Source organism: Impatiens glandulifera, chromosome 3 (genome assembly GCF_907164915.1).
Source record: "Impatiens glandulifera chromosome 3, dImpGla2.1, whole genome shotgun sequence".
NCBI classification, from domain to species: domain Eukaryota; kingdom Viridiplantae; phylum Streptophyta; class Magnoliopsida; order Ericales; family Balsaminaceae; genus Impatiens; species Impatiens glandulifera.
Window position 1 is genome coordinate 513640 of NC_061864.1, and position 24131 is coordinate 537770.

General features: G+C 30.8%; 6 protein-coding genes and 1 non-coding gene across 11 annotated transcripts; 4 read left to right on the forward strand and 3 right to left on the reverse strand.

Annotated features, from left to right (window-relative positions):
* The first annotated feature begins 46 nt into the window (after positions 1 to 46).
* On the forward strand, positions 47 to 3961 carry LOC124931633 (Golgi SNAP receptor complex member 1-1-like). The gene is made up of 5 exons (XM_047472147.1): positions 47 to 301; positions 823 to 1053; positions 1897 to 2067; positions 3135 to 3248; positions 3617 to 3961. The coding sequence occupies exons 1-5, from the start codon at positions 263 to 265 to the stop codon at positions 3728 to 3730; spliced, it is 669 nt and encodes a 222-aa protein (XP_047328103.1). The 5' UTR covers positions 47 to 262; the 3' UTR covers positions 3731 to 3961.
* A 1203-nt stretch (positions 3962 to 5164) lies between these two features.
* Positions 5165 to 7425, forward strand: LOC124931076 (deSI-like protein At4g17486). Its single transcript, XM_047471465.1, has 3 exons — positions 5165 to 5444; positions 5978 to 6265; positions 6856 to 7425. Exons 1-3 carry the CDS (start codon positions 5312 to 5314, stop codon positions 7083 to 7085), a joined length of 651 nt encoding a protein of 216 aa, XP_047327421.1. The 5' UTR covers positions 5165 to 5311; the 3' UTR covers positions 7086 to 7425.
* Positions 7426 to 11995: 4570 nt separating this feature from the next.
* LOC124932837 (norbelladine synthase-like) lies at positions 11996 to 12629 on the forward strand. The gene is made up of 2 exons (XM_047473523.1): positions 11996 to 12213; positions 12294 to 12629. Exons 1-2 carry the CDS (start codon positions 12033 to 12035, stop codon positions 12578 to 12580), a joined length of 468 nt encoding a protein of 155 aa, XP_047329479.1. The 5' UTR covers positions 11996 to 12032; the 3' UTR covers positions 12581 to 12629.
* A 575-nt stretch (positions 12630 to 13204) lies between these two features.
* On the reverse strand, positions 13205 to 15080 carry LOC124928752 (3-ketoacyl-CoA synthase 10-like). The gene is made up of 3 exons (XM_047468999.1): positions 14760 to 15080; positions 13985 to 14610; positions 13205 to 13778 (listed from the first exon to the last, which is right to left on the reverse strand). Exons 1-3 carry the CDS (start codon positions 15078 to 15080, stop codon positions 13205 to 13207), a joined length of 1521 nt encoding a protein of 506 aa, XP_047324955.1.
* A 1109-nt stretch (positions 15081 to 16189) lies between these two features.
* LOC124929105 (polyadenylate-binding protein-interacting protein 7-like) lies at positions 16190 to 20620 on the reverse strand. 3 transcript variants are annotated; one of them, XM_047469377.1, is made up of 7 exons: positions 20504 to 20620; positions 20273 to 20428; positions 18583 to 19411; positions 17393 to 17852; positions 17231 to 17301; positions 16877 to 17001; positions 16190 to 16784 (listed from the first exon to the last, which is right to left on the reverse strand). In XM_047469377.1, exons 3-7 carry the CDS (start codon positions 19306 to 19308, stop codon positions 16487 to 16489), a joined length of 1680 nt encoding a protein of 559 aa, XP_047325333.1. In that variant the 5' UTR covers positions 19309 to 19411; positions 20273 to 20428; positions 20504 to 20620; the 3' UTR covers positions 16190 to 16486. The 3 variants fall into 3 exon arrangements, with proteins under 3 accessions (XP_047325333.1, XP_047325334.1, XP_047325332.1); XM_047469378.1 differs by having other exon boundaries at positions 18583 to 19343; positions 20273 to 20577; XM_047469376.1 differs by having other exon boundaries at positions 20273 to 20576.
* Positions 20621 to 20986: 366 nt separating this feature from the next.
* LOC124931785 (G-protein coupled receptor 1-like) lies at positions 20987 to 23721 on the reverse strand. 3 transcript variants are annotated; one of them, XR_007098712.1, is made up of 7 exons: positions 23526 to 23721; positions 22878 to 23027; positions 22445 to 22551; positions 22196 to 22297; positions 22061 to 22117; positions 21670 to 21809; positions 20987 to 21637 (listed from the first exon to the last, which is right to left on the reverse strand). XR_007098712.1 is itself a non-coding variant. In XM_047472337.1 (6 exons), exons 2-6 carry the CDS (start codon positions 22906 to 22908, stop codon positions 21201 to 21203), a joined length of 324 nt encoding a protein of 107 aa, XP_047328293.1. In that variant the 5' UTR covers positions 22909 to 23027; positions 23526 to 23721; the 3' UTR covers positions 20987 to 21200. The 3 variants fall into 3 exon arrangements, 1 of the variants encoding a protein (XP_047328293.1); XM_047472337.1 differs by lacking the exon at positions 21670 to 21809 and having other exon boundaries at positions 20987 to 21227; XR_007098713.1 differs by lacking the exons at positions 20987 to 21637; positions 23526 to 23721 and having other exon boundaries at positions 21679 to 22117; positions 22196 to 22322; positions 22878 to 23021.
* A 52-nt stretch (positions 23722 to 23773) lies between these two features.
* On the forward strand, positions 23774 to 23855 carry TRNAS-GCU. The gene has a single exon. It is a non-coding gene; the product is annotated as a tRNA-Ser (tRNA).
* Positions 23856 to 24131: the final 276 nt, after the last annotated feature.

Genomic DNA, 24131 nt, shown 5'->3' on the forward strand with positions numbered 1-24131 from the left:
AAATAAGATGAAAGAGCGGACACGCATGGCGAATCACAACGCAAACAAACGTTGGTAGCGATGGTGAGTGGAGAGTGGAGACTGAGTCTGCCTTCCGTTTAGAGTTTTCACGATTCTCTTCTCTCTCTCTCTCTCCCTAAAAATAACAACAAATCTCTGTGTGCACGTCTTCTTTCTCTTCCTCCATCTGTGTGATCTCTTGTTATCGGATTTCAATTCTATCAGAAGAAGAACAGAAGCAGACCAATCCTTCTTTCTCACCATGGATCCGCTTACTTCTTGGGACTCCTTGAGGAAACAGGTGTGATTATCTCATCTCTCGCCATTCCTATACATTAATATGTTCATTCATACATACACCAGATCATACTGCAGGTTTATTTTCATGTTTCTGTCATCCATTTCCTTTTCTCTCGTTTCTCTTCTTCCTACATTCCCCTCCTGATCGATCAGCAGATTCACGATTATTATCTGTGCTGTCGCGGTTATGATTTCAAATGCGAAATGATTGAGTATTTTGCTTGGAAATTGTGTACCGTTACTTATGTTCTCTTCTCTAATGGCGATCCATATCATTACTAGTATTTATTCTCATAGACTCAAAGTGGAGTTAATGACTGTTCCTGGATCTTGCCTTTCATGAATACAAATAAGATGGCAATGAATGTTGCTTTGGTCATTTTCAACTTATATATATATTCGCATATTACGACATTATCATTCCCCTCCTTTATATATGTCCTTTTGGTATATATATATCTTATTGTCTGCCATGTTATTTTTCTTGAGTTATATCTTTTATCTGGGATGATGTTTCTCTAGGCGAGAAACATTGAAGCACAGTTGGATGAACAAATGCATGCTTATCGTAAATTAGTATCCACAAAAGCTGATGATACATTGGATAACGATCTTGAGCCTACGATAAATCAGTTATTGCAACAACTTCAACAAGTAATATCGCAGATGAATTCTTGGGTGTCATCGGGAGGTTCTGAAGTATTATCTCACACATTGACTCGTCATCAAGAGATTCTTCAAGATCTTAGGCAGGTACTGTTTCTTTATACCTTTTGAGAAGAAAAAAATAAAATAGTCAGATACACAGTGTTCATTTGTTGTAATAATAAATTCATAACAACTCTGAACAAATTAATAATAAAAACAGGGAAAATCAATGTTTAAGAAATATTTGTGGTTATGCTTTTATCGTGAAGGAAGAATGATTACGAAGACTCCATAGCTCAGTGGTAAAGTGCAAGAATTCATGTATCATTTTCAAAAATAGAGAAGGAGCAATGATTCTAAATGTCACCAATTACAGAGAATGAAAAATGTAAAATCATTAATGCTTTATCATGAACATCTTTTATTTTAAAACAATATAAATACCTGGTATAATCATTTCAAAGTTGCCAATGTGCATCATAAGTTGGGTCTTTGCTTCCTTCTGAAGTTGGTCAAAAGATTGCTTGATATTTAAGGGTTTCTTCATATTCTTCATTCAGTTAAGTTTGTTTGGTGCATGATTTGTTTTCCCTGTTATTTAGTTTAGATGATTAATCCTATTCCTCAATTAAAAATGCATGCGCGTTGAAAATAAAATTGATTAAGAAATTTAAGAGTCACCTTAGAGTTTAAAGGTCTAGGTTTTAGAATAGCTGTATTTGCATAAAAAAGATGAAATGAAATAAATTTCTTCCCATTTTTTTAATCTTATTATCCTGAGTTTGTGAGAGAATACGTCAATTGGCTATTAATGTTTCCAACACGTGCTTGCATTCAGATTTGACATTTAATGTCAGCCTTGATTTGATTTTGATGGTGGTAGTCATTTTCACCTATAGTTTCATTTGATCATCTATTTAAATTTCCTATTGTCATTTTTGATTGCAGGAATTTAATCGACTCCGATCTAGTCTTCGAGCAAAGAAGGAGCATGCTTCGTTGCTGGACGATTTCAGGGAGTTTGATTGGACGGGATTAGATCTGGAAGACAATGGTGGATCATATGAGCAGCAGAGTCTTCTTAAGGAACATGCAAACATCAGTAGAAGCACAGGACAGGTATCCAGGCTAGATATATATAGATAAATTTGATTGCTACATTATTAAACAAACTAATACAAGAACAGCTAATTGAAGTAATTTGTACATCAAGTCTTTCCTCCCATGGTCCCTAAAAACACAGCTAGATATTAAATATCAATTTAAGTCGATAGAATACTGATTTTCTCCTGGTACATTGGTGCATTTCAGTTCAGGCTAGGGTTCGCAGCATTTGATCGTGTGCACCTTTTCTTTTCTTTGTTTCCCTTCTCATTCAGTAGCTGAAACTATTAGAAAATGATATGAAGTCATGAATCAATCCTCCGGCTTAAAATATTTGGAATAATTTTTGTTTATGGATCTGGATATGACTGAAAAACTGGGTATGAATTTCTGGATACACAACAAATCCACATATGTTTGGTATGAGAGGTGTAGCTGACTGTATACAACAGAAATCACACTACCTTCATTCAATCTCTTCAAAACGATATTTTTTGAGTCCTCACCGATCCCAATCTGACATCGCCTCCATCTGGAAGAACAATTCTATCGTGACGCCTTTTTAGGCGTATCAAGATACTATGTTCTGATGCACCCTGTTTTCAAAGATGTTTTAAAATGAAACAAATGTGATAAAAAGTTGTTGCAAAAAAGAAAAGTGTGATATGATTGTACTTGAAACAGGTCTTTTGTTAATGATCATATTAAACGTTTCCTCTAGAAGCAGATGGTTCATCTTACCTAGTCAACCTCCTTTAAAAGCAGATGATGTTCTTCTTACCTAGTTAACCTCTTTTAAAAGCAGATGTTCTTCTTCTTACCTAGTCAAGAACCTCTGATTAAGTTTCTCAACGCCCCTTAATTCTTACTGTTTTAACTTTTGAATCTCATATTTTAATCAAAATCATATTAGCCTTTTTATAAAGTGATAGTTTTTCACAGTTAAAAATTGCCAAAGTAAAAAGTTAAAGTGATTTTTTTTTTTATATTTAGTATGCAAAGTACGATTGAACTTCATTTGGTGATTTTTTTTGAAAAGTTGTCATATATATTTATATATTATTATTATTATTTTTCTGCAGATGGATTCTGTGATTTCACAAGCTCATGAAACAATGAAAACACTTGTGTATCAACGTTCAACATTTGGAGGCATCAATTCAAAGCTCAGCAATGTCAGTAGCCGCCTCCCAACGGTATGCAGATGATATTCCTTGTTTTTTTTGCTAATGTTCTTGAGCTGTCCCTTGTTTTATGTTTTGGTTATTTGGGATTATTTTCATAAAATTCACTATAACTTATATTTATTATTTCATTATATATTTATACCCTTAATTTTCATAACCTAGATCAAACGGGGTTATTTAAAAGTAACTCATCCCCGGTTATTCAAATAAACCCAGATCAAACAAGGCCCAAGTCAACTTGATGGGATGGACTTTTACTTTATTTTTTCTTGCTACAAGAAATTTTATGAGTTGTGCCTGTCATATTTGAGCCTGTGATTAAACAACACAAAAAGTGTTTGCTTTTGTTGACCCTTGAATGATTTTGACACTTGCAGGTGAATAACATTATTTCTTCTATAAAAAAGAAGAAGTCCATGGATACCATTATCCTGTCTTTGATAGCTTCAGTCTGCACCTTCCTCATATTGATTTATTGGTTAACCAAATAGGAAAATGCCCCACTACCCCTTATTATTGCTGCTGTAAATATCCAGTTGGGTTGGCTAGCTTGTTTGTGTACACATGGCTCTACTCGACTCGACCTGAGACTTGATCATTGCTATATTCTACCGACTGCTTAAACATGGAAAACATTTTTTATTATATTTCCATAATCGTATGACTATTTTGGGTAATATATATCAGAATCTTGATGTGGTGTCATTTTATTTGCCACATGATCTCTATTATTTAGCTGATAAGGGAACATTTCCATGTAGTGTTTTGTGTCTGGTTACTATCTCCTATCCATGAAAACATATGTTCCTAATTAATCTAGTGTTTTTGAGGGTCCTCAAGCTTGTGTGGTAGCCATTAATAGTGACTAAATGTTAACATAGTATACTAGAACTTGCACCTATGTAGTCTCGACCCCGATTCATCGCCAAACTAATGTCACTTTATAAACTTTCTATAAACAAAATAATTAAAGTAGGATATTAGTTGAATTAATTACATATTCCTGATTATCTTTTTTCACATTTATCAACTTTATTTTGTAATTAAAACAAAAGAATATGGCCACAAAAACTTAAATTGAAGCTATTCGAAAGAGTATGGCCACAAGAGTTCGACTAAATATCTCATTTTTTATTTTTTTAAAATAAAAGCTCTCTCAATAAAGCAAAAGTCTTGCACTTACTTTTGCCAGATTAATTAAAGTAAGAGATTTATTAAATTTGGTGAGAATGGAAATGGATTATAAATTTGCAATAATGGTAGTTATTTTTGCTGCCCAAATAGAAGAAAAAAAAAGCATTAACTATTTATAACAACAAAACCAAAGATATTTTTGATTTCCTGGTCAATAAATTACGTTTATAAATTAAATATGACCTTCTCCTATTTTTAGCCAATAATATGGTCAAAATAAGAGTACCTAACTATTTTGTCTAATTTGAATTTGACCCAATTTATATTTATATATATATATATACACACCAATATTAATATTTATATATTTTATTTTAAAAAAAAAATAGTAAACAAGAGAGAATCGACAGGTGGGAACCACTTCCCTTAACCCCCGGTGGAACCTAGATTTAAGGAGTAGTGTAAATTTAGAAATTATCGAATTCTTAAAAAGATTGATTTTACTTCATGTATACTTTAAAAAAATATCAAATAACAAAAATACTAAAATACTAAAATTGATGAAGATACAATAAATTATTTTGAATTATGATAGAAAAATATTATCAAACAGATTTATTAAAATGAATCAAAATAATATTTTCCACCAAAATAAACTTGGTCTTAATAAAAAATTGAAAAAAATGAAGTTAGATATATAAAAATAATAAAATTCAGATTAAAAAAATACTTAGCAGAGAAATGAGTCCTCATCGAGTCTGAACAGAAGAAAGGGAGAGAGAGAGAGGGAGAATTTGAGTAGATTTATTTATTAATTATTAGTCCATATTATTTATTAATACAAGTCTGAATTGTTAAAGACGATGATGCATTAGCATTTCCTTAACAGTTTGAATTTTAGAGAGAGAAGTAGAAGCAGAGAAGGAAAGGGGAAAGGGATGCTGTGCAGAATGATATCGAGGAAGACGAAGCAAGGCAAAATTCCGGTTTATCTTAATGTTTACGATCTAACTCCTATCAATGGCTACGCTTACTGGTTTGGTCTCGGCGTTTACCATTCCGGCGTACAAGGTCATTCTCCTTTTTTCCTTTTTTATACTTCTCTCGATACTTGTTGCTTAGATCTAGTCGTACGATAATTTTATGACAAGTATTGAGAGCTCGCTGATTAATTATTACGGTTGAAATTTTAGTGATTAGGTTTCACCTTGCACTAGCTTCAGTTACGGAATTGATTCAGCTTTAAGAATGATCTTACATGCCGTTTCTTTATTGAGCTTAATCCTTTAACCTGCTGATTTGTTTCTTTCTGAACTTGAGAATGAAAATCAGAGCGTATATATTTAGCCAATGTTTGTGCTATAATTGTGTGTGTAGGTAGGTAGATTTGTCATCCAGTGGCAAAATGAGGTTAAATAGGTTTAGATTGAGGAATATGGATATCAATTTCCATTTTATTGTTGATTTATTTAGTTAAATAGGTTTCTCCATTTTCAATGAATTATCACCATTCAGAGAAAGAAATGGACTATGAAGTTGTTGTATTATTAATCTGAAATTCATGCTGAATTGGTTGGTGTTTTTCAACTTTTAACTTTGGGTAGTGAATGGAGTTGAATACGCCTTTGGTGCTCATGAACGTCCTACAACTGGAATATTTGAAGTAGAACCAAAGAAATGCCCTGGTTTTACATTCAGAAAGTCGATTTTGATTGGAAAGACAGACATGGATCCTAAAGAGGTGCGTTCACTAATGGAGAAACTTGCAGATGAGTATTCAGGAAACACCTATCATCTTATCACCAAGAATTGTAACCACTTCTGCAATGATGCATGTCTCCGGTTGACAGAAAGACCAATTCCTAATTGGGTTAATCGACTTGCTCGTCTAGGTAACAAAATCCTAATTTGGTTTCACTATTTTATCTGATCCAAATTGTATCACATTATTAGAGGCATTGCTCAATAATATTTCATTTTACTCATCTTAATTAAAGTGCCTTTTAATATTGCTGATTAGCAACAGAAGCAATCTAGCTACTAACCTAAATTTAGGACTACCTGCTTCCTTTTACCCCTACATATAAATTCCATCTTAATATCTACGCTTTTTTTCTTTCAAATTTTCAGTTTTTGGGAGTTGAGTTGACATTCAGAGTCGGGGTTATCAGTTTGCTTTAGATCTGGTTTTATAATAATATTTTATTTCCTATTTTGGCTCCCATATGCTAGACAGTGACAAAGATTAGAAAACAATATTACATTTTATTCTTACTATGCTTACCAAATGGTCTCTCATGTTAATGCAATTCTTTGTTTATTTTAAGATGGCCCCACCACCTACTCAAGCTCATTGACCTTATTTGAAAACACATTTGGATCCGGATCTTACAGATATCCCGTCAATAAATTTTTTAATCTGGGTCAGACTAGCTTCAATTTTAACCTCATATTGTAACATTTTCCTTGTGTATTTTTGAAGGTTTCTTTTGCAATTGTGTTCTTCCTGCTGGTTTGAATGAGACTAAGGTGCGGCAAGTCAGATCAGAAGACAAGGCGTTGGAAAAGAAGAAGTTGAGGAGCCATTCGACGCGTTTCATATCTTTGCCTAGTCCTGGAGCTTCACTGTCACATTCTCCTTCTGCTTCAACAACATCTACAAGAGGTACCAAACAAAGATCTGATACTCGTACTTCTTCTCTAAAGAACTAGAGGCAATCTGATTGCCGTCTTAAGAAAATCATTTGTATACTCTATTTTTTTTTTCTTGGAGAAAAACAAAAATGAAAATTTCCCCTACACATAGAAAAAGGCCAATATGTTTCCTCCTTTGAACTCACTAAAATGTTGGTCATGTTTCCCAGAATATCCAACTTATTCTTGTAAGTTAAAAAAAAAAGGAGTTCATTCTAAAAGGGAAGATTTGATTTGTTTTAAACTCAAAAGGGAATGTTAGATCTCTTTGTATGTTCACAAAGAAGTTTATTATCCCCCAGAGTCATAAGTTTGAAGAGAGATTTGGTAATTTTTTATTTGATTTTATTTTTCTATATGTTTTTTCTTTACTCTGGTTTCAATGTTTTTGTGTGTTGAAAGGACAAAAGAATGCAATTTGTTTAATATAGCAGAATTGGTAATTGGTTACAATTCGTTTGTACAGCAGGAAGTATATTGCTTCAAATTCTACCTATCAACCTATGTTTCTAGGATCAATCAAGATGACAATTTTGCATTTCTTATATGTAATAAAATGAAACTAAACATAATTTGACAGGAATGGTATGGAATGGGATTATTAATTGTTGGGGTTGTATACAAACATGATATAACATAGCTTAGCAAATAGAAGCTGGAAATGAGATGGATCTAAAGTTTGAAAAGGCCCCCACCCACTGACATAATTTAGGTGTTGTGTATAGAGAACATAAAGATAAAGGGAAGATCTGAATTCTGAATGGGTATTGGGTCCATCATACATGCGGCACTCTTAAAGATCCATGTTACATGCTGCCTATACAACCAACATGTTTTTGCATCTCTAACTACCATATACAATTTTTCAAATATTTTTTTTATTAAATTACATTTATCATTATTTTGTGAATTGATTGATTGAAAGGGCCAATGGAAGAAAAAGTAAAAGGTGATATAGGAAAAATCTTAAAACTTATCATTAATTATGACTATAAAAATTACAACTTATTTCAAGATTATCATTGATAAACATAAGTCTATTTGTTTTTTATACTAAAAAAATCATGTGTTCATCTTAAAGCTTATTAGTCAATTTTGGTATAATTTTATAATTGTCTCCACATACATATTCTTTATATAATGTTTATAATAATAATCTTTGTAAATTTGTGCTAAAATGTAAACTACATTAATACAAGTAGAATTAAATTTCTAAACTCAGAATTTATTACAGAAAATTATAAAAATAAAATTAAGTATCATCAAATTTATAAATGTTATAAATTATATTTATTTAAAATATTTATTATTAAAAAAATTTATAGTGCTTTAATTTATATATACTAAAAAAATATAGGTTTTTATTATATATTTTATAAAAAATATATGAGTTTTAAATTATGTATATACAATATAACTATATATATATTGATTAAATTATTTATTTGATTTGCATTGTTTATGTACTTATTTATATATTAATAAATTGTCTAATTATTTAATTAAAAATAATAATTTTAATAAATAATAATATTATAAACTTAAATTATTGAAATAAGATTTTAAATTTCAATTATATTACAATAGTATTTATTTAAATTTAAAAATAAAGTATATTATAATATATTGAATTGTATAATAATAATTTATTAACCATTATAATCATAAAATATTTATTTATTTATTTTATTTTTATTAAAATTTATAATAAGAAATAAATATTTATTATTATTCACCAACTATATATATAATATATTTATACTATATTCCAAATTTTAATTTAATATATTATATTTGTTTTACTAATATAAAATTTTATAATAATACTTTTCTTTGATAAAAATCTATAATATTATTATTATAAAAATATATTATACTTTATTATAATATAATATATTAATAATTTTATTTTGAAATATATATATATATATATATATATATATATATATATATATATATATATATATATATATATATATATATATATATATATATATAATCAATTTCTTTTATATATATATTTTTTTAAATTTTGAAAATATTAATATTTGGTTTATATATATAAATATTAAAATATATAATAAATATTATCAAATTTATAATAAATATAATCATTTTATTTTTATTTAATTATGTAAAAAAAATGTTGTATTTATCTAGTAAAATTCATCTATATTTATTAAAAAAATAAACACCTATCATTTATAACATCACTTCTTATTTTCTCTCTTCTCCACTTTTAAAACTTTTAAATTTGTTTTTTTGTTTCCAAATATATTTTTCTTATAATTTAAATATACCAAACTTTTAATAATTAATAAAAATGATAAATTTATATAATTATAACATATTATAATAAATTTAATAATAAATTATATAAATAAATATATAATATTAATTTAAAAATTATACTAATATATATATAATATATTTAATTATTATAAATTTATATATTATAATATTTATTTGATTTATTTTTAATAAGAATAAATATATATGTATTATTATTCATTATAAATATATATTAAATAATATAAAAAAATATATTTTACTTGATTATAAGATAATAATATTTTCAAATGTATTATTAATTTAAAAAATATATATTAGAATTGAAATAATAATTAAAATATATTATTATATGAATTTCTAATTATTAAATATATTATATTTGTTAATAAATATTATTTATTTATATAATTCAATACATATTACTAATATATATTATTATATAATTTATAGACTAATAATATATATTACAAAAATTTTAATCTTTTAACTTTTACAATTCATTACATTAAAAATAAAATATTTTTTATTTAATTTTTAAATTATAATACATCAAATAAATAAATATATATAATATTAATTTACAAATTATATTAATAGATATAATATATTTAATAATTATAATTTTCTATAATAATATATTATAATATTATTTTTAATAAATATTTTTAAATAATATTATTAATTTAAATAATATAAAAATATATATTTTATTTTATTATTATATAATATAAATTTAGAAAATATTAGTATATTAATTTTTTTAAAATATAATAAATATAAATAATAATTTATAGATATTATTAATAAAAATACATCAGTTTTAACATAATAACAATAAAACAAAAAATATATAAATTATAAAAACAAAACAAAAAAAGTTATATAATTACATGTTTAACTTTTTTTTAATTTTAATTTTTTTAATATAAGTTGATAGGTTTTATAATAATCAATTCAAATATTTTTGAAATAAGTAGATATTTATTAGGTTAAAAGAAAGTTATAAACCTAATAATTATATAAAAAAAAAAAAGTTAAATCTAATAATTATATAATTTAGTTGTCTAGTTATTATTATGTTAAAATTATAGCATTTTTATTAATATATATATATATATATATATATATTATTATTATTGTTATTTAGATTTATTATATTTTTAAAAATAAAATATTATAGTAATATTTATTTTAATATATTTTCTAAATTTATAATACTTATAAAATATATTATATTATAATAAATAAAATGTAATTTTTTATATTATTTAATTTAATAATATATATTAATTTATTATTATAAAAAAATATTTATGAAAGTATAATATGAATATGAAAATTAGAGTTGGTTTACATTTTTTTTTAATAAGAAAATTATTCAATATTAAAATTTGGTTAGAGAATTTATTAATTAACATTTAATTAAATTTTTATATATTTTGAATTCATCCAATCCATTCAAAATTTGGAGAATGAACTCATTTTAATTTTTTCTATGTTTTTACTGCAGCCTTCACTTCCTTTGTTACAATATACTCTTAAATAATATTAATATTATTTTTTTGTTTTTATTCTGAAAATAATGTTATATAATTATAATGCTTAAATTGATAGTTATTGGTTTTCAGTATTTTATTTGTTAGGTCAACTGAAAAATGTGTAAATCATTGACATGCATTTATTTATTTTAAAAAATTGTATTTTAAAATCTTAATTATTCTCATTTATTTAATTTTAATATATAAGAAATTTCAAATATTAAAATCAACTATTAAAATATAATGATATAAATTAATAATTATCAAAATTAACTTTATTTAAATAAACACAATATTATAATTTATATTATAATCAAACCAAACACTGTAATGATATTATTACATTTATTAACGGTATTATTCTCATTAGTATTCCTATACCATTTTTATGAACCAAGCATTCCTTTAGTTATGAAAAAATCATTTTTAAATAAAAACATTATTTAAAGGTGTTATTACCCCCTCACATTTCATTCCATTAAACAAAAAAAACTTCTCTCGTATATATATAGACTCATGATAAATTATATTTTAGAAAAACAAAACTTAACTAAAGAAGTTCGAAAAAAAATATTGATCAAGAAAATCTGAATTTTGCTGAGAAAAAAAGTATAATATTTATTTTGATAAAAAAAAAAATACATTGATCGAGAAGATGTAACTTTGTGGTCCAAAAAGAATACTTGTTAAAGAAATCAATAAAAAAACAAATGACCATACTCTTTTAGTTCTGCCCAAGCTGTTTTCTCCATCATCCATTAATCCAAATGCAATATTGAAATTCAACCAGACTCAATAAAACATATTAAAAGGTTCCTCAGCAATTATTTTTAATGTCAAAACCAACACTGCTAACTAGAAGTTGTTACTTTGAGAAATATATTGTAGCTTTTCAAAAAAGTTATTTATTAATCCCTTCAAATTATTAAATAGCTTTCATATAAACAATTTATATTTATGAGCTCACTGTTTTATTAAGTGTTGAAAAACTTATATAAGGAATTGGATAAGAATGAGAACTTTACAACCACCAAATCTGTGCGGTTGAGATTCAATTCTATGATATCTAGCTAGCTATATATATTAATTACTTGGCTTGGTTGGGCAGGCCAAAAATAGACTTTGAAAGAGAATCATGATGGGAAGAGTCCAAGAGGAGATTGAAGTGAACGTTGGAGCAGATCAAGCATGGAAATTGTATGGCTCGCTTGAGCTTCCAAATCTTTTGAAAGAAAAACTGAAAAACATCATCCTAACATTAAACATTCAAGGTGATGGAGGTGTCGGCACCATCATCGAACTCGTGCTTCAACCAGGCATGTTCTCTTTGCATGCATGATTTTATATATAAATCAACCAAATTAATTAGAAGTTTATGTTTGATTAATTAATTCAGGGATAATGGGATTTAGTTCATACAAGGAGAAATACACTAAGGTTGATGATGAGAATCGAGTTAAAGAAACTGAGGTTGTGGAAGGAGGATATTTGGATAGCGGGTTCAATCTCTATCGAGTAAGGCTCGAAGTGATCGAGAAAAGCAAGAGCAGTTGTATAACGAGAGCCACTATAGAGTATGATTTAAAGGAAGAGTTTGCAGCCAATGCTTCAGCAGTAAACATTCAGCCTTTGGTCTTGGTCATGCAAGCTGCTGCAGATCATCTCCTTGCCCAAAACCCATAAATAAATGTATTATTTTGTGCTACTAAAGTAAGAATAAAAGTTGTCAAATGAAGCATTAATTTAAAGGTTTGCTACTACTATGTATATGGTTCCATATGTGAAAGTTATGTTTGTTGGTGTTATGTTATAACACATTTCGAATTTACTATGAAAACTGACCATCAATACCATGATTTTGAATTTGCAATTGTTCATATCAAAATAGTCACACTCTACGTTCTCATCAAAACAATTCTCTAATTCACACAAAACCTAGTTTACACCATCCTTGGCAAAAAAAAAAAATAGATAACTTACCAAATTTTTAGAACATTAGGATCTAAAGCAAAATCCTTTTAGCTATATATATTTTATAATTTGGAATATCATTTTTATCTCCACAAATGAGCTTAATTAAAAAAAAATTATTTCTTATATTTCATCTTTATAAAGATTCAAATCAAATTTTCTTTAAGTTAATTATGGCATATTATAACTTACATTATACACAAAAATTTGAAAAATAAATAAAGGTAAGATATAATATTTATGTGACATTACTTAGTCCTCTTATTCCATATATATTAACTATTATATATATGTATATATTCCCTAAATCAATAATTAAGCTCATCTCATATAACATTAGTTCATAGCAGCCGGGTAGCTCTCTATTGACCCGATCCACGGATTGTTGCTCGAAGTGGCCGGTCCATTCACTCCTTGTATTGCCCGCCAAACAACACTGTTACACTTGAATCCAGACCCGAATGCCAACTGCCAAACACGGTCTCCCTTACAAACCCTATCCTTGGCCTCCAAGTAAGCCAACACATACCATATGCTGCTACTCGAAGTGTTTCCAAACCGATGCATTGTGGCTCTCGACGCCTCCATATTCCTCTCGGTCAGCTCGAGCTTCCTCTGCAATTCGTTGAGCGCAGTCTTGCTAGATGCATGCATACAGAAATGATCGAAAGCCAGCTTATAGTTAGGGATGTAGGGCTTAAAATTGGTTTTCTTGGATGACACCATGGCTCCGGACAAATATTGTCGGATAAGGGTGGCATAGAAGAGGAGTCGCTCCGAAAATGGGAGAACGAGGTGTCCGAGGGTGGTGGTGTTTGTCTTTAGGGCATCTCCTCCTATTTTCATGACATATTTGCTCACTTTTAATCCTTTGAGTCTTTCCTCATCATCCTCTTCTTGGTACACACTCCTGCATGTTTATTATGGTGACAAACTTAATTACCGTCGCTACATGTGTATTAGCGACGAAAACTTATTAACTGTCGCTATATATATAACTAAAGAAATATTTGGAAAATAAAAGTATTTCAAATAAATGTATTGAGGTTTTTCCTCTAGATTTGGATCTAACCCTTATATATAAAATGTTTTTTTATTGATCATTCAGTTAGTTACCTAAAGGCTAGGTCGTCCGCACCTTTATGGGTGCGAACAATGTGCTCAAGGCGATACTTTGCCCGAGGGTAGTCACGAAAACGGTTGGAAAGTAAAACGGCCGAGCAGCCCATTCGAAAGAAACAGTTAGGGATGAGCATGGATCGGTTTTGGCCCGGGTACCAATTGTAAGCCACCATTTCAGTGCTGACCACCACAGCATAAAAATTAGGGTTTGCTTGGAGCATGTCTCGAGCCAAGTCCAAAGAAATGATGGCAGCACTACAACCCATTCCACCCAAATTGAAGCTGAGAATGTTACCTCTCATCTTATAATGGTTAATTATCATGGATGATAAGGAAGGTGTGGGGTTGAAGATACTGCAGTTCACAATGAGGATTCCTACATCCTTCGGGTTGATTGGTGTCTTTTCGAAGAGCTCATCTAGGGCTCCAAATATCACCTCTGAAGCCTCGGCTCGTCCTTCTTTCATCGTCGCGATATTCTCGCAAGAGCCGATAGATTTCGGGACGTACGTTTCTTCTCCAATACCGGAAGACCCAAGGATCCTTTTCTGAAATTCTAGAGACTCTTTGTCGAATTTTCCCGACCTTCTTATAAGCTCTATGAACTCATCCTTTGTCACCTGCCATGCCATATTAATTTGAACTTATGTTAACAAAATATTTAATCAATTAAATTATATTATTTTGTTAATAATAATACAAACATATTATATTTATTCAATATAATATAAAATATATGTAATGTAATAAAAAAATAAAACAAAACTACCTTAAGATCATCATTTGGTTTGTAACAAGCGAAATCGATGAGATAGATAGAACGGGGACGCGATATTAAGTATGTGTAGTAGAGAATGAAGACAAAGACAACAAAGAAGGAGAGCAAAGAGGCAAGATCGTAGTTTGTGGTACCGTTGTTCCTCCATAGATTTCCGATATTGGTAATAACAAGAACCAAAACCGGAATTGTTGCTAGGTATATCCAAAGGTTGTCATATTTGAGGTTTCCCGACGACTTGATGATGTCCGAAAACTGTCTCTTGACCCTTCCGATGAAAATGGACAAGGGATTAATTTGTTCCTCCGCCATTGTTTGTGTGTAAGGTAGTTAAATAGTAATAGTTTAACTTTATATATATATAAGTGCATGTAGTAGAACTAAGTTAGTTAACCAAGAGTAAGGTAATTATAATAATAGTAAAAAGGTTGAGTACACTTTTTCTTAAAATTGTTTGGTTTGAAATGTAATTTTCATTCTTTTTTAAATTAAGAGAGAAAAATATTATGTATTTTTACATTCTTCTGTCATTTAATTAATTTACTCTTTAATAAATTTATCTCTTCATTTAAGGAATTGGATGTCAAAAGTAAATTCATCACAATAAATACGGATCAATGAGGAATTGAATGTGAATTTCAAACAAGGCCCAATGGGTGGGTTTGGGGTTAAATAGATATGACTTTCCTTTCTAGCTTACGTCTTGATTTTGACATGTTTAAATGAAACTGGTATTCTTAGTTATTGGATACGATACTATTAATTATATATACCAATTTTGTCTTGTTTGTTTGGTAGAGATATATGATCTATTCTCCTCTAAACAATTCCTTCCTAAAAAATAAAAAAAGACTATTCTTTTCAAACTATTTTATTAATGGGTCAGTAAAGAAAGTAAACTAGTCATAAGAAAATAAATAATAAATAATAAATAATAAATGAAAATGATTTCTTTTTTAATTTAAAAGCTTACCTACATCTTAACCAATATTTTAAATCTTCACGTGACTGACGGCATTTGAATGGACTACATTTATAATTATTACAATTTATTTATGATATTTATAAATTATTTTACAATATTACATCAATTAAATGAATTTATATTTATAAATTTAAAATATATATATATATTCAAATAAATGACAATCATATAATAAATTTATTATTTTTTTTAATTAATTTTATATTTAATTAAAAATAACAATAATTTAATTAAACCCTCATAAAAACTACCATTCTAAGTAAATTATCAATTTTACAAGTTTATAAATGGTCACATTTTTAAGTAACTCTCCATTTGAGATAGATGGATTGTTGTTGAGATAATGAGAAGATATAAATCAGTTTGTTTATGAAATGGGGGTTGCTTTAACCTAAGATATAGAATACTAAAAGTGAATTTCTGACGGATACATCTTGAGATTGAAATATTCAATAAAAAAAACAAGGAATAACAAACAAAGTAAGAACTTACAGTAATATTACAACAACCAACAAAAACAAGCTCACTTCTCCTGCTCCTATGGATCATCATCTGGAGTTACATTATACAGTTTTCCCATTTCATCATCTGCCCGATATTCACCACTTTCCATGTACAGATGAACTTTTTTTTATTTTTTTTTCTTCTTTCTGATCACTGATCTGATGATAGCTCGATTATCTATTTGTCAAAAAAAAAAAAGCTTTCTATACCTGCTGCTGCTGCTGCCTTCTTAACGCACAACTACTCGGAGCAGACCGGGCTGAGGTTCAGAGTAATCTAGGCTTTCCTCCTCGAGCAGATATCGCTGTACAGCAATTGGGAGTCTAGCAGGGGTGCGTGAACCCCTAGTATGGTGGCCTGTCCCTACACAAATATAAACCTGCACCCGTTGATCTTCAGACCTAGCTGCAGCCCTCAGTTGAGCCAGCTCCCTCTTTAGAACAGGGATCGCCTCATTCACATGAAGCCCGTGTAGGTCTATTATTCTTTCTTCTACTCTCCCACCATTCCCCTGAATCTCAGGGTTCCTGTCAAATTATGGAATCTTCTTCTCAGTAAGTACATCAAACAAACATTAATGAATAAATAATGTTTCGATTTCTCTCAAGTGGGAGCAAACCTCTGGCGGTAAATAGACTCTTGGGCTTTTCCATGGGCAGCTTTCATGTGCATGTTGTGTAGTTGTCCTTTTACGCTCAACTCTTTCGCTAAAGCCTTGTTGCCAATTAGGTAGGCCTGCCGTGCCTGTGTGTTCACAAAGTAAAGAAAAGCTAAAGTAACCAAAACATACAGGGTTAAAACTCAATAATACCATCTCAATGCGACAAGAAATTGGCAAATCCTAATTGAACAAAAATATTGTATACTTTTTTAACAAACAGCTCATACACTTTGAAGTGAAAATTGTACATCTCTCCCAAAATAAATAAATCCAAAGCACAAAGGGTTTACAGCCGTTTTGGAGGACACAAACCTGTTCAAAGTATGCATTACGTACGCGTGCATGATCACGAGCTTCCTCCCGCATCTCAGAATACATATTTGCTGCCAGATCAACAAGTTAAAGTATGTATACGTACAGGAAGAAGAATTTGTCCAGCGTCTAAATCAGAATATAATAAACATAAGACATTACCGACTGCTTCACCAGTTTCCAGCCATGAAGGGGCTGCTCGCGATGAAGTTCGACTTTGAAACCCATCACCACTAATGCCCCTAGTCTGCACATTGCTAAAAGAACTCCCCAACAAATTTGAGCTTCTGCTTGAACCCACGGTAGTAGAAGCAACAGGTGAGCCATTTCTATCATATTTCCTTATATTAGATTCCCGGGATGCCATTTTCCTAACTGCTGATGCAAAGTCTACTGCACCTCTTGGTTGAATTGTTGAGCTAGTCGTGAACGAGAGCAAATTATCCTTGCTGGTTGACTTATAAGGACTAAATGGTTGATGGAGATCTTCCCCAAAATATCTTCCCGCACCATTTTGATTATCAGACACCGGAAGTGCAGGAAAATCCAGTCCATTGAAATTTGGAGTTGACAAGGCCTTTGAGTTCTGATTCGGATTAAAGCTGCTGCTATCAACTTGCAACTACATTAACAAATCAAATGGGCTTAGAACACCGCATTAAAATCAAGCTGAGTTTTAAAATTAAACCAATAATACTATTAATGGTACCAAAACTTTGAATGTTCAAACTACATGGTTTAACAAAATCAAACAAGTCTGTTTCACCACAAAACGCATGCAATATCAGGGGAACGAATAAAGAACGAACATCTACATGGAACATTCTGCAAATCCCCTTCACATGCACCATGAAAGATAAAACTAGCTTTATCTTACTCGCATATCTGGGCATTGTTTCAAATAAACCACCATCACATTATCAAAGACTTCTTACATCAAATTATCAACTAAAATACCAAATTACCCTTACTTTATTCTTTATAACATTTTAAAATATTAACTAATAAGAAACTTTTTTTCATTTAACCCAAATAATCCAATTACTAATCCTACAATATTTTTTTTCAAAAAATGGTTCTAAAAAATCCAAGAAACTAGTTTTACTGAAGGTTAAGAAACATCTATATCCCTGCTTGCCATTTATGGCATTTATACCAATGTTACCAAAATTTTCTCACATAAATCAGATTTTTGCTATTTTCAACAAATGTATTAAAATCTGGCAAATATAAACAAACTTTCAATCTAACTTAATTTATTGACATGATATATCATTGCACATATTGCTGCAAAGAAAAATCACTAGACGTTCAAGAAGAGGCATTTGGAGAAGAAGATAAGTCTGACATACCTCTAGTTGAGTAAGCATATCAATTGTCAGGTCCAAATCGCATCCATTAGCAATATAGACATCCCCAAGGCTCTCTGCGGAAAAACCAGGAAATCGCATAGCCATAAGCTCAAAAGGATTAAGGTTTGGGTGTTCCACCATAGAATGTTCATCCAGGGCATCGGCTACAGAACTCCCATTGTAGAGAGAACCCTCAATAGAGGAGGTAAGAAGCTGGTCATTTTTCAGGACAGAATCATCCCATGGTTTATTTGGCAAATGGATGAAGTTAGTAGAAGAAACATCTTCCCCATAAGGCACGGAATACCTCATTTTACTGGCAAAGTTGTTGCCCACAGTACCACTTAATGGTAATTCAACCTGCTCTTTCAAAGCAAGGTCTTGATTCTCTTGCAAGCATAAATTCGCAAAAGGAAGGTTGTTAATCCCGTGATGCTCGTCTTGGCCCATGATCTCAAAATCAGGTGTAATATCATCTGGAAGCTGTTGACGCCAATATTGGTGAATTTCGTCGTCAGAGATATTGGATATCAATGACTCGGATCTATCAATAACGGATTTTCCCAATGTCTGGCTTGAAAGGATATCAGCTTTGTTGGAGCTTTCAGTCGATGATCTGAGAGCAAATGGGACAAATGCTGCAGCATTTGGGTTCAAAGGTTTGACGCTGCTTGTAGTACCTATCTTATCACTCATAATGGTCCCTTTTTTAGTAGACAAGTTCATCCTTGTTTTCTTATCTGTTTATCACTCTAACTTTTCTAGCAAAATAAGGAAATAAAACTATAAATTTACATGTATAAAGATTGCACAATTTGTTAGCCAAATCCTGCAAAAACATTAGATAAATTAAATATCAGCTACAACAGCAAGAGTTTCTAACTCAATATGAAAAAGATGGGAATAGATATCAAATAAGAGCGAGATCTTCTAAAGGATAATCCCACCAAAAGACAAAAGGGAAATGACTTGTTTTTATTATGTCTAAAGGGAGAAGCACACACAAAAATGACAAAGTTCATCATCCCAAACCAAATGCCCATTTTTGAAAACGACAGTCGTTGTGATTAAATTTGACTGAAATAGCAACTAATAAATATGGTAAACGGATATTTACAACTAAAGTTACCAACCAAGAGTATTAGAGAGTATGCATGCAACTTATGGCCTTAAGTTGTTGCATAATTCAAATGAGCAAGTACAAGTTTTTTATTGTCTACGCCAAGTGCAGAAGCCAGGGTCAAACAAAGCAGCGTAGAATGCATTTAATACAGACTGAACACATTTTGTATCAACAACAATTGATTAATGAAATTGAAGTTGCTAACGTTGTTCCTAAGTCTGAATTATATGACAACAAACAGAAATCTTAACTAATCATATGCTTTAAGGAGTCATGTGAAACAAAGACCTACTACCCTCACACAATCAGAATCAGAATGAAGCACAAAATCCAAGAGATTATCTCTATCTTTCTACCTCTGAAAAAACGAATCAGATAATAAGAAGGTTTAAATAAAAATGAAGTAAACGTCCTTTCATTTCCTCGGAAGGTCAATTCCAATCGATCTCGAGGAAGCAAAGGCTTCACAACCAACACATGTAATGAAAGAAACTAAGAATTTAGAAGTGTAAAAAAGTAATATCGAAGTCGAAACGACAAATAAAGACGGAGATCTGGAAGTGATACCTTTACGAAGCTCGGTGATTGAAGAAACAAATCTAAAGTTTGCCATAGACCAGCACAAGATGAAGTGAGACCGAAATTGCAGCTGAATCTTAGCTATTTTTTTCTGATATCTTCTTCTTGGTTAGGTCTCGTCTCCCTCTCCTCCTCCTCCTCCTCCTGTTTGCGACGACCACAAAATATATTTATAAATATAACCCAAGAAGTAATTAAAGAAGCAGCACAAGCACAAACCCTTCGGCCTTCGCCACTCAATTTGACGACCCTCTCTATCTCTTGCTGACCTCTCTCTCTCTCTCCCTCCCTCTCCTTCAACTCCAAAGGACTCCTAGTTGGTGATTAATTTAAGGCCGTAGGCGTAATACGTGGACGGACGATGGAGTCGACAAAACAATGCTACAAATATTATATTAGGGTTCTAACTTAATTATGTTTTCATATCAAACTTCTAACTTCATTTTTTAACTATATAAACCTCCCCCATGTGCTTCTATACTAATATGATTATATATATTAATACTTAATACCAATAATTATTAATTAAAAGAACTCACATTCATATATCTCCGTTACGTTTTCATTCAAAGCGCTACAATAAGAATCAAACTCGGAACCTTTGATCTCTTAGGTCGACTGACTTATCCAATAAGCGACTTTGGTGGGGTACTTTTACTTAATTGAGAAATGTTTAGTAAAATTAAATGCAAAAGTAAATATTATAATTGGTTACATTATAATTCAAATAATGAACAATCAGAATGGCCCAGAAAGCTTTAAACTATACAATCTATTTGTTCATTCCTGCCCAGCAAAGAATCAGACATAATTTGTACTGTTTGCTAATGTTGCTGCTCAAATTTTAATGCAACTAGTTCATTCTCATGTTGTTGGCCTCTGGATTTTGAACTAATAATATTAGGAAACCATCTTCTCAAGCTTTCAAACAACCTTGAAAAAACTGCAAAGAAAAATTCATTCACTTACAGATTCAAAAAATAATAATGACAAACGAAATTGCAGATAGATTTTGTTTTGAGACTTGCCTGTCGAGGTAAATTTCTCTTTGCACAGAGGAGTTGAGGTTATATGCTATTAAGTTGAACAAACCCTACACTGGATTTTTAAAACTAGCATCTTATAGGTCTAAAATGCAAGGCAATACTATTTTTCACATCTAAATCAAAAGAACAGAGAAGTGTAAGCTATAATAAGATTGTTACCATTAGTGAGGCCATTTCAACATCATAAACAGAGAGCCAAAATACTTTATGATCTGGTTCAATGAAATCATGGATGCAGTTTATTGTACTAAACATCCATGATACTATCAAAATTAGAGGATAAAAGCCCCAACTGTTCACTGCATGTATAAAACCAAGATAACAGAAGTTCAAAACTATATATCTCACAGAATTCTGGTGGTTTCTGAAGATTTTGATCTACCAAAATAGACTGATCAAAGCAACCATTTGTTGGATGCAGCATTCAAAAATTCACATGTTTACTACTGCGTACTGACTTGAATTCCATGGATATTATGCTGCCAAAAAGAATCACACCAAAAGGAAGGATTTATTTTTTACATGAAATTACATCTTTGAGCTTCTGTCAAACGTCAAGACCAGATCAAAGATAACATCACAAGGAAGCTAAAATATATGAAAAAGTGGATTATTTGGGGTTATTTGGGTTAAATGACTAAAATATCCTTTGTAGCATTTTGGTTGGTGATTTTGATTCTTGAATGATAAAGTGATGCGGTGATGAGATAAGAGTCAAGGCCTAGCATACCTTCATGTCTGGTCGCCAATCTGGTTGGTATAGCCTACTTGACATACCAGCAGCAATCTGAAAATTTGAACAGAATAAATCTGGAGAATCACTTTTCTATATCAGCAAGAGAAATCAATAGGAAGGAAGCCATACTCGTGCAACATTATTTAGCATGCGTATGACTTGGAAGTATGTAATCCCATTGAAAAGAATAGCACCCCAGAAAGGGATATAAAATGTTATTAAGTGAACCGCCTGTGACAGTTAGATTCATTATACTCTGCAATAGAGATGCACTAGTCAATTAAATTGCAAATCCATAATTCATATTTCTAGACACTGATGACAACAACTAGCTCAAATCTCTAGAATCAATAGTCCAGTCAATCACACCACACCTACCTTCCCTCTTGTTCCCAGTTGCGTCAAACACCAGGCACCAAGGCCTCTTAAATGTTCATGATGATCACCAATAGATCGTGTGACCGTACTAGTCACTAGTGAAGTTCCTGTATAAAAACCAGATAGTAAAAACACAATTAGTATGCCCTTTCCTAACAAAATAAATTGACTTTATCCAGATAAGCATTGGTTGAAGTAGTTTCATGGTCATTGAAGTATAATAAACAAGGAAGTTTTAGATAACAATTATTTTGGGATTAACTATGATGCTATGAAATGACTCTCATTTGAAGCCATCTTCCCCCCTTTGTCCTTCTGGACTTGTGCTTATCTGGTTTTATTTCTATCATCGGAGTTGCGACTTTCGAGTTAAATATGGTTTCAATGAAACTTTCATTTTTTGAAAAAATTAAAGAAGAGAATGCTCACATACCCCAAACATACAGTTGGAACATTGGTTCCATATCTTCAACATCTGTTTTGTGTCGAACAACAGTACGATGAAGAGTAAGTAAAGGCTATTACAGTAGTCCACAGGAAAGATGACACTTGGGCAATGCAGAAGAGTCCTTTTGATGGGTCCCTGCACAATACCAGAGAAAATCTTTCAGTGATCCATGATAAGACTTGAGTTCTAATGAATGCACTTATACTTAAGATAATACTGAAGAAACTAAATAGCATGTCCTGCACTCAAACAAATTCTACAAATTAGGTACAGTAACTGGCATTTCAAACAAAGTGTAAGCACATTTGCATTTAGATATGCCTGGAAGCAGGACAAGTAGTATACAAGTCCAACTTCCTTTAACAAAAGAACTAAAGACATCCTGTTGCTGTACAAATTATATAGAAACATAAGCTTCGTGACAAACTATGGCAATTCGACCTAGAACATTATTTATCAAGTTTTAACAAGTAAGATTCGATCTAAGCCGAAGCTATCAAGTTTTAACAAGTAAGGTACGATCAGAATCACGACAAATGGTGCAACTACTTGTGCTTACAAAATCATTGTTATGGATTTGTGAACAAGAGTTAATTGAGTTTACAGAGAGGGTTGGCTTGAATGAAAGCTTGCGTAGGTTCTTGAAGAGAATGTAACATGGAACTATGAATCTGGAGCTGAGGAAAGACAGACTGGAAGCGCCGCTATTGACAGCCGTCAAAATCCTGCGTTCTTCAACCGTCCAATTCACCGCGAGGGCTTGCACCGTCGCCATGAGAACATTACTAACTGAAGCAAGTTACTTTCGATCACATTGCAATTCTTCCTTGACAGATTAATATAATAACATAATAATATAATGAGGAAATAATAAACAAGTAGTCGCTTTGGCCGAGTGGTTAAGGCGTGTGCCTGCTAAGTACATGGGGTTTCCCCGCGAGAGTTCGAATCTCTCAGGCGACGAATAATTTTTATTTTATTTGAAATTGTATAGTTATATACTTTTATTTGTGAATATCATGGTCCTTACCTATTAAAAACAACAGCTCATTGTTGTTATATTCATTGAAAACTGTTAGAAGTTAGATCTATTGGTCCTTGTTAAACAAATTTGTGGACCAATTTGGTCTACTCACTGTGAGTCGTGGTCCAAGCGGTCCATGCCCCGGCAACTAATAAGATGTGATTCATCATAAATTGGTTATTCAATATGTCTTCTTGGACCATTCTTTGTAATTT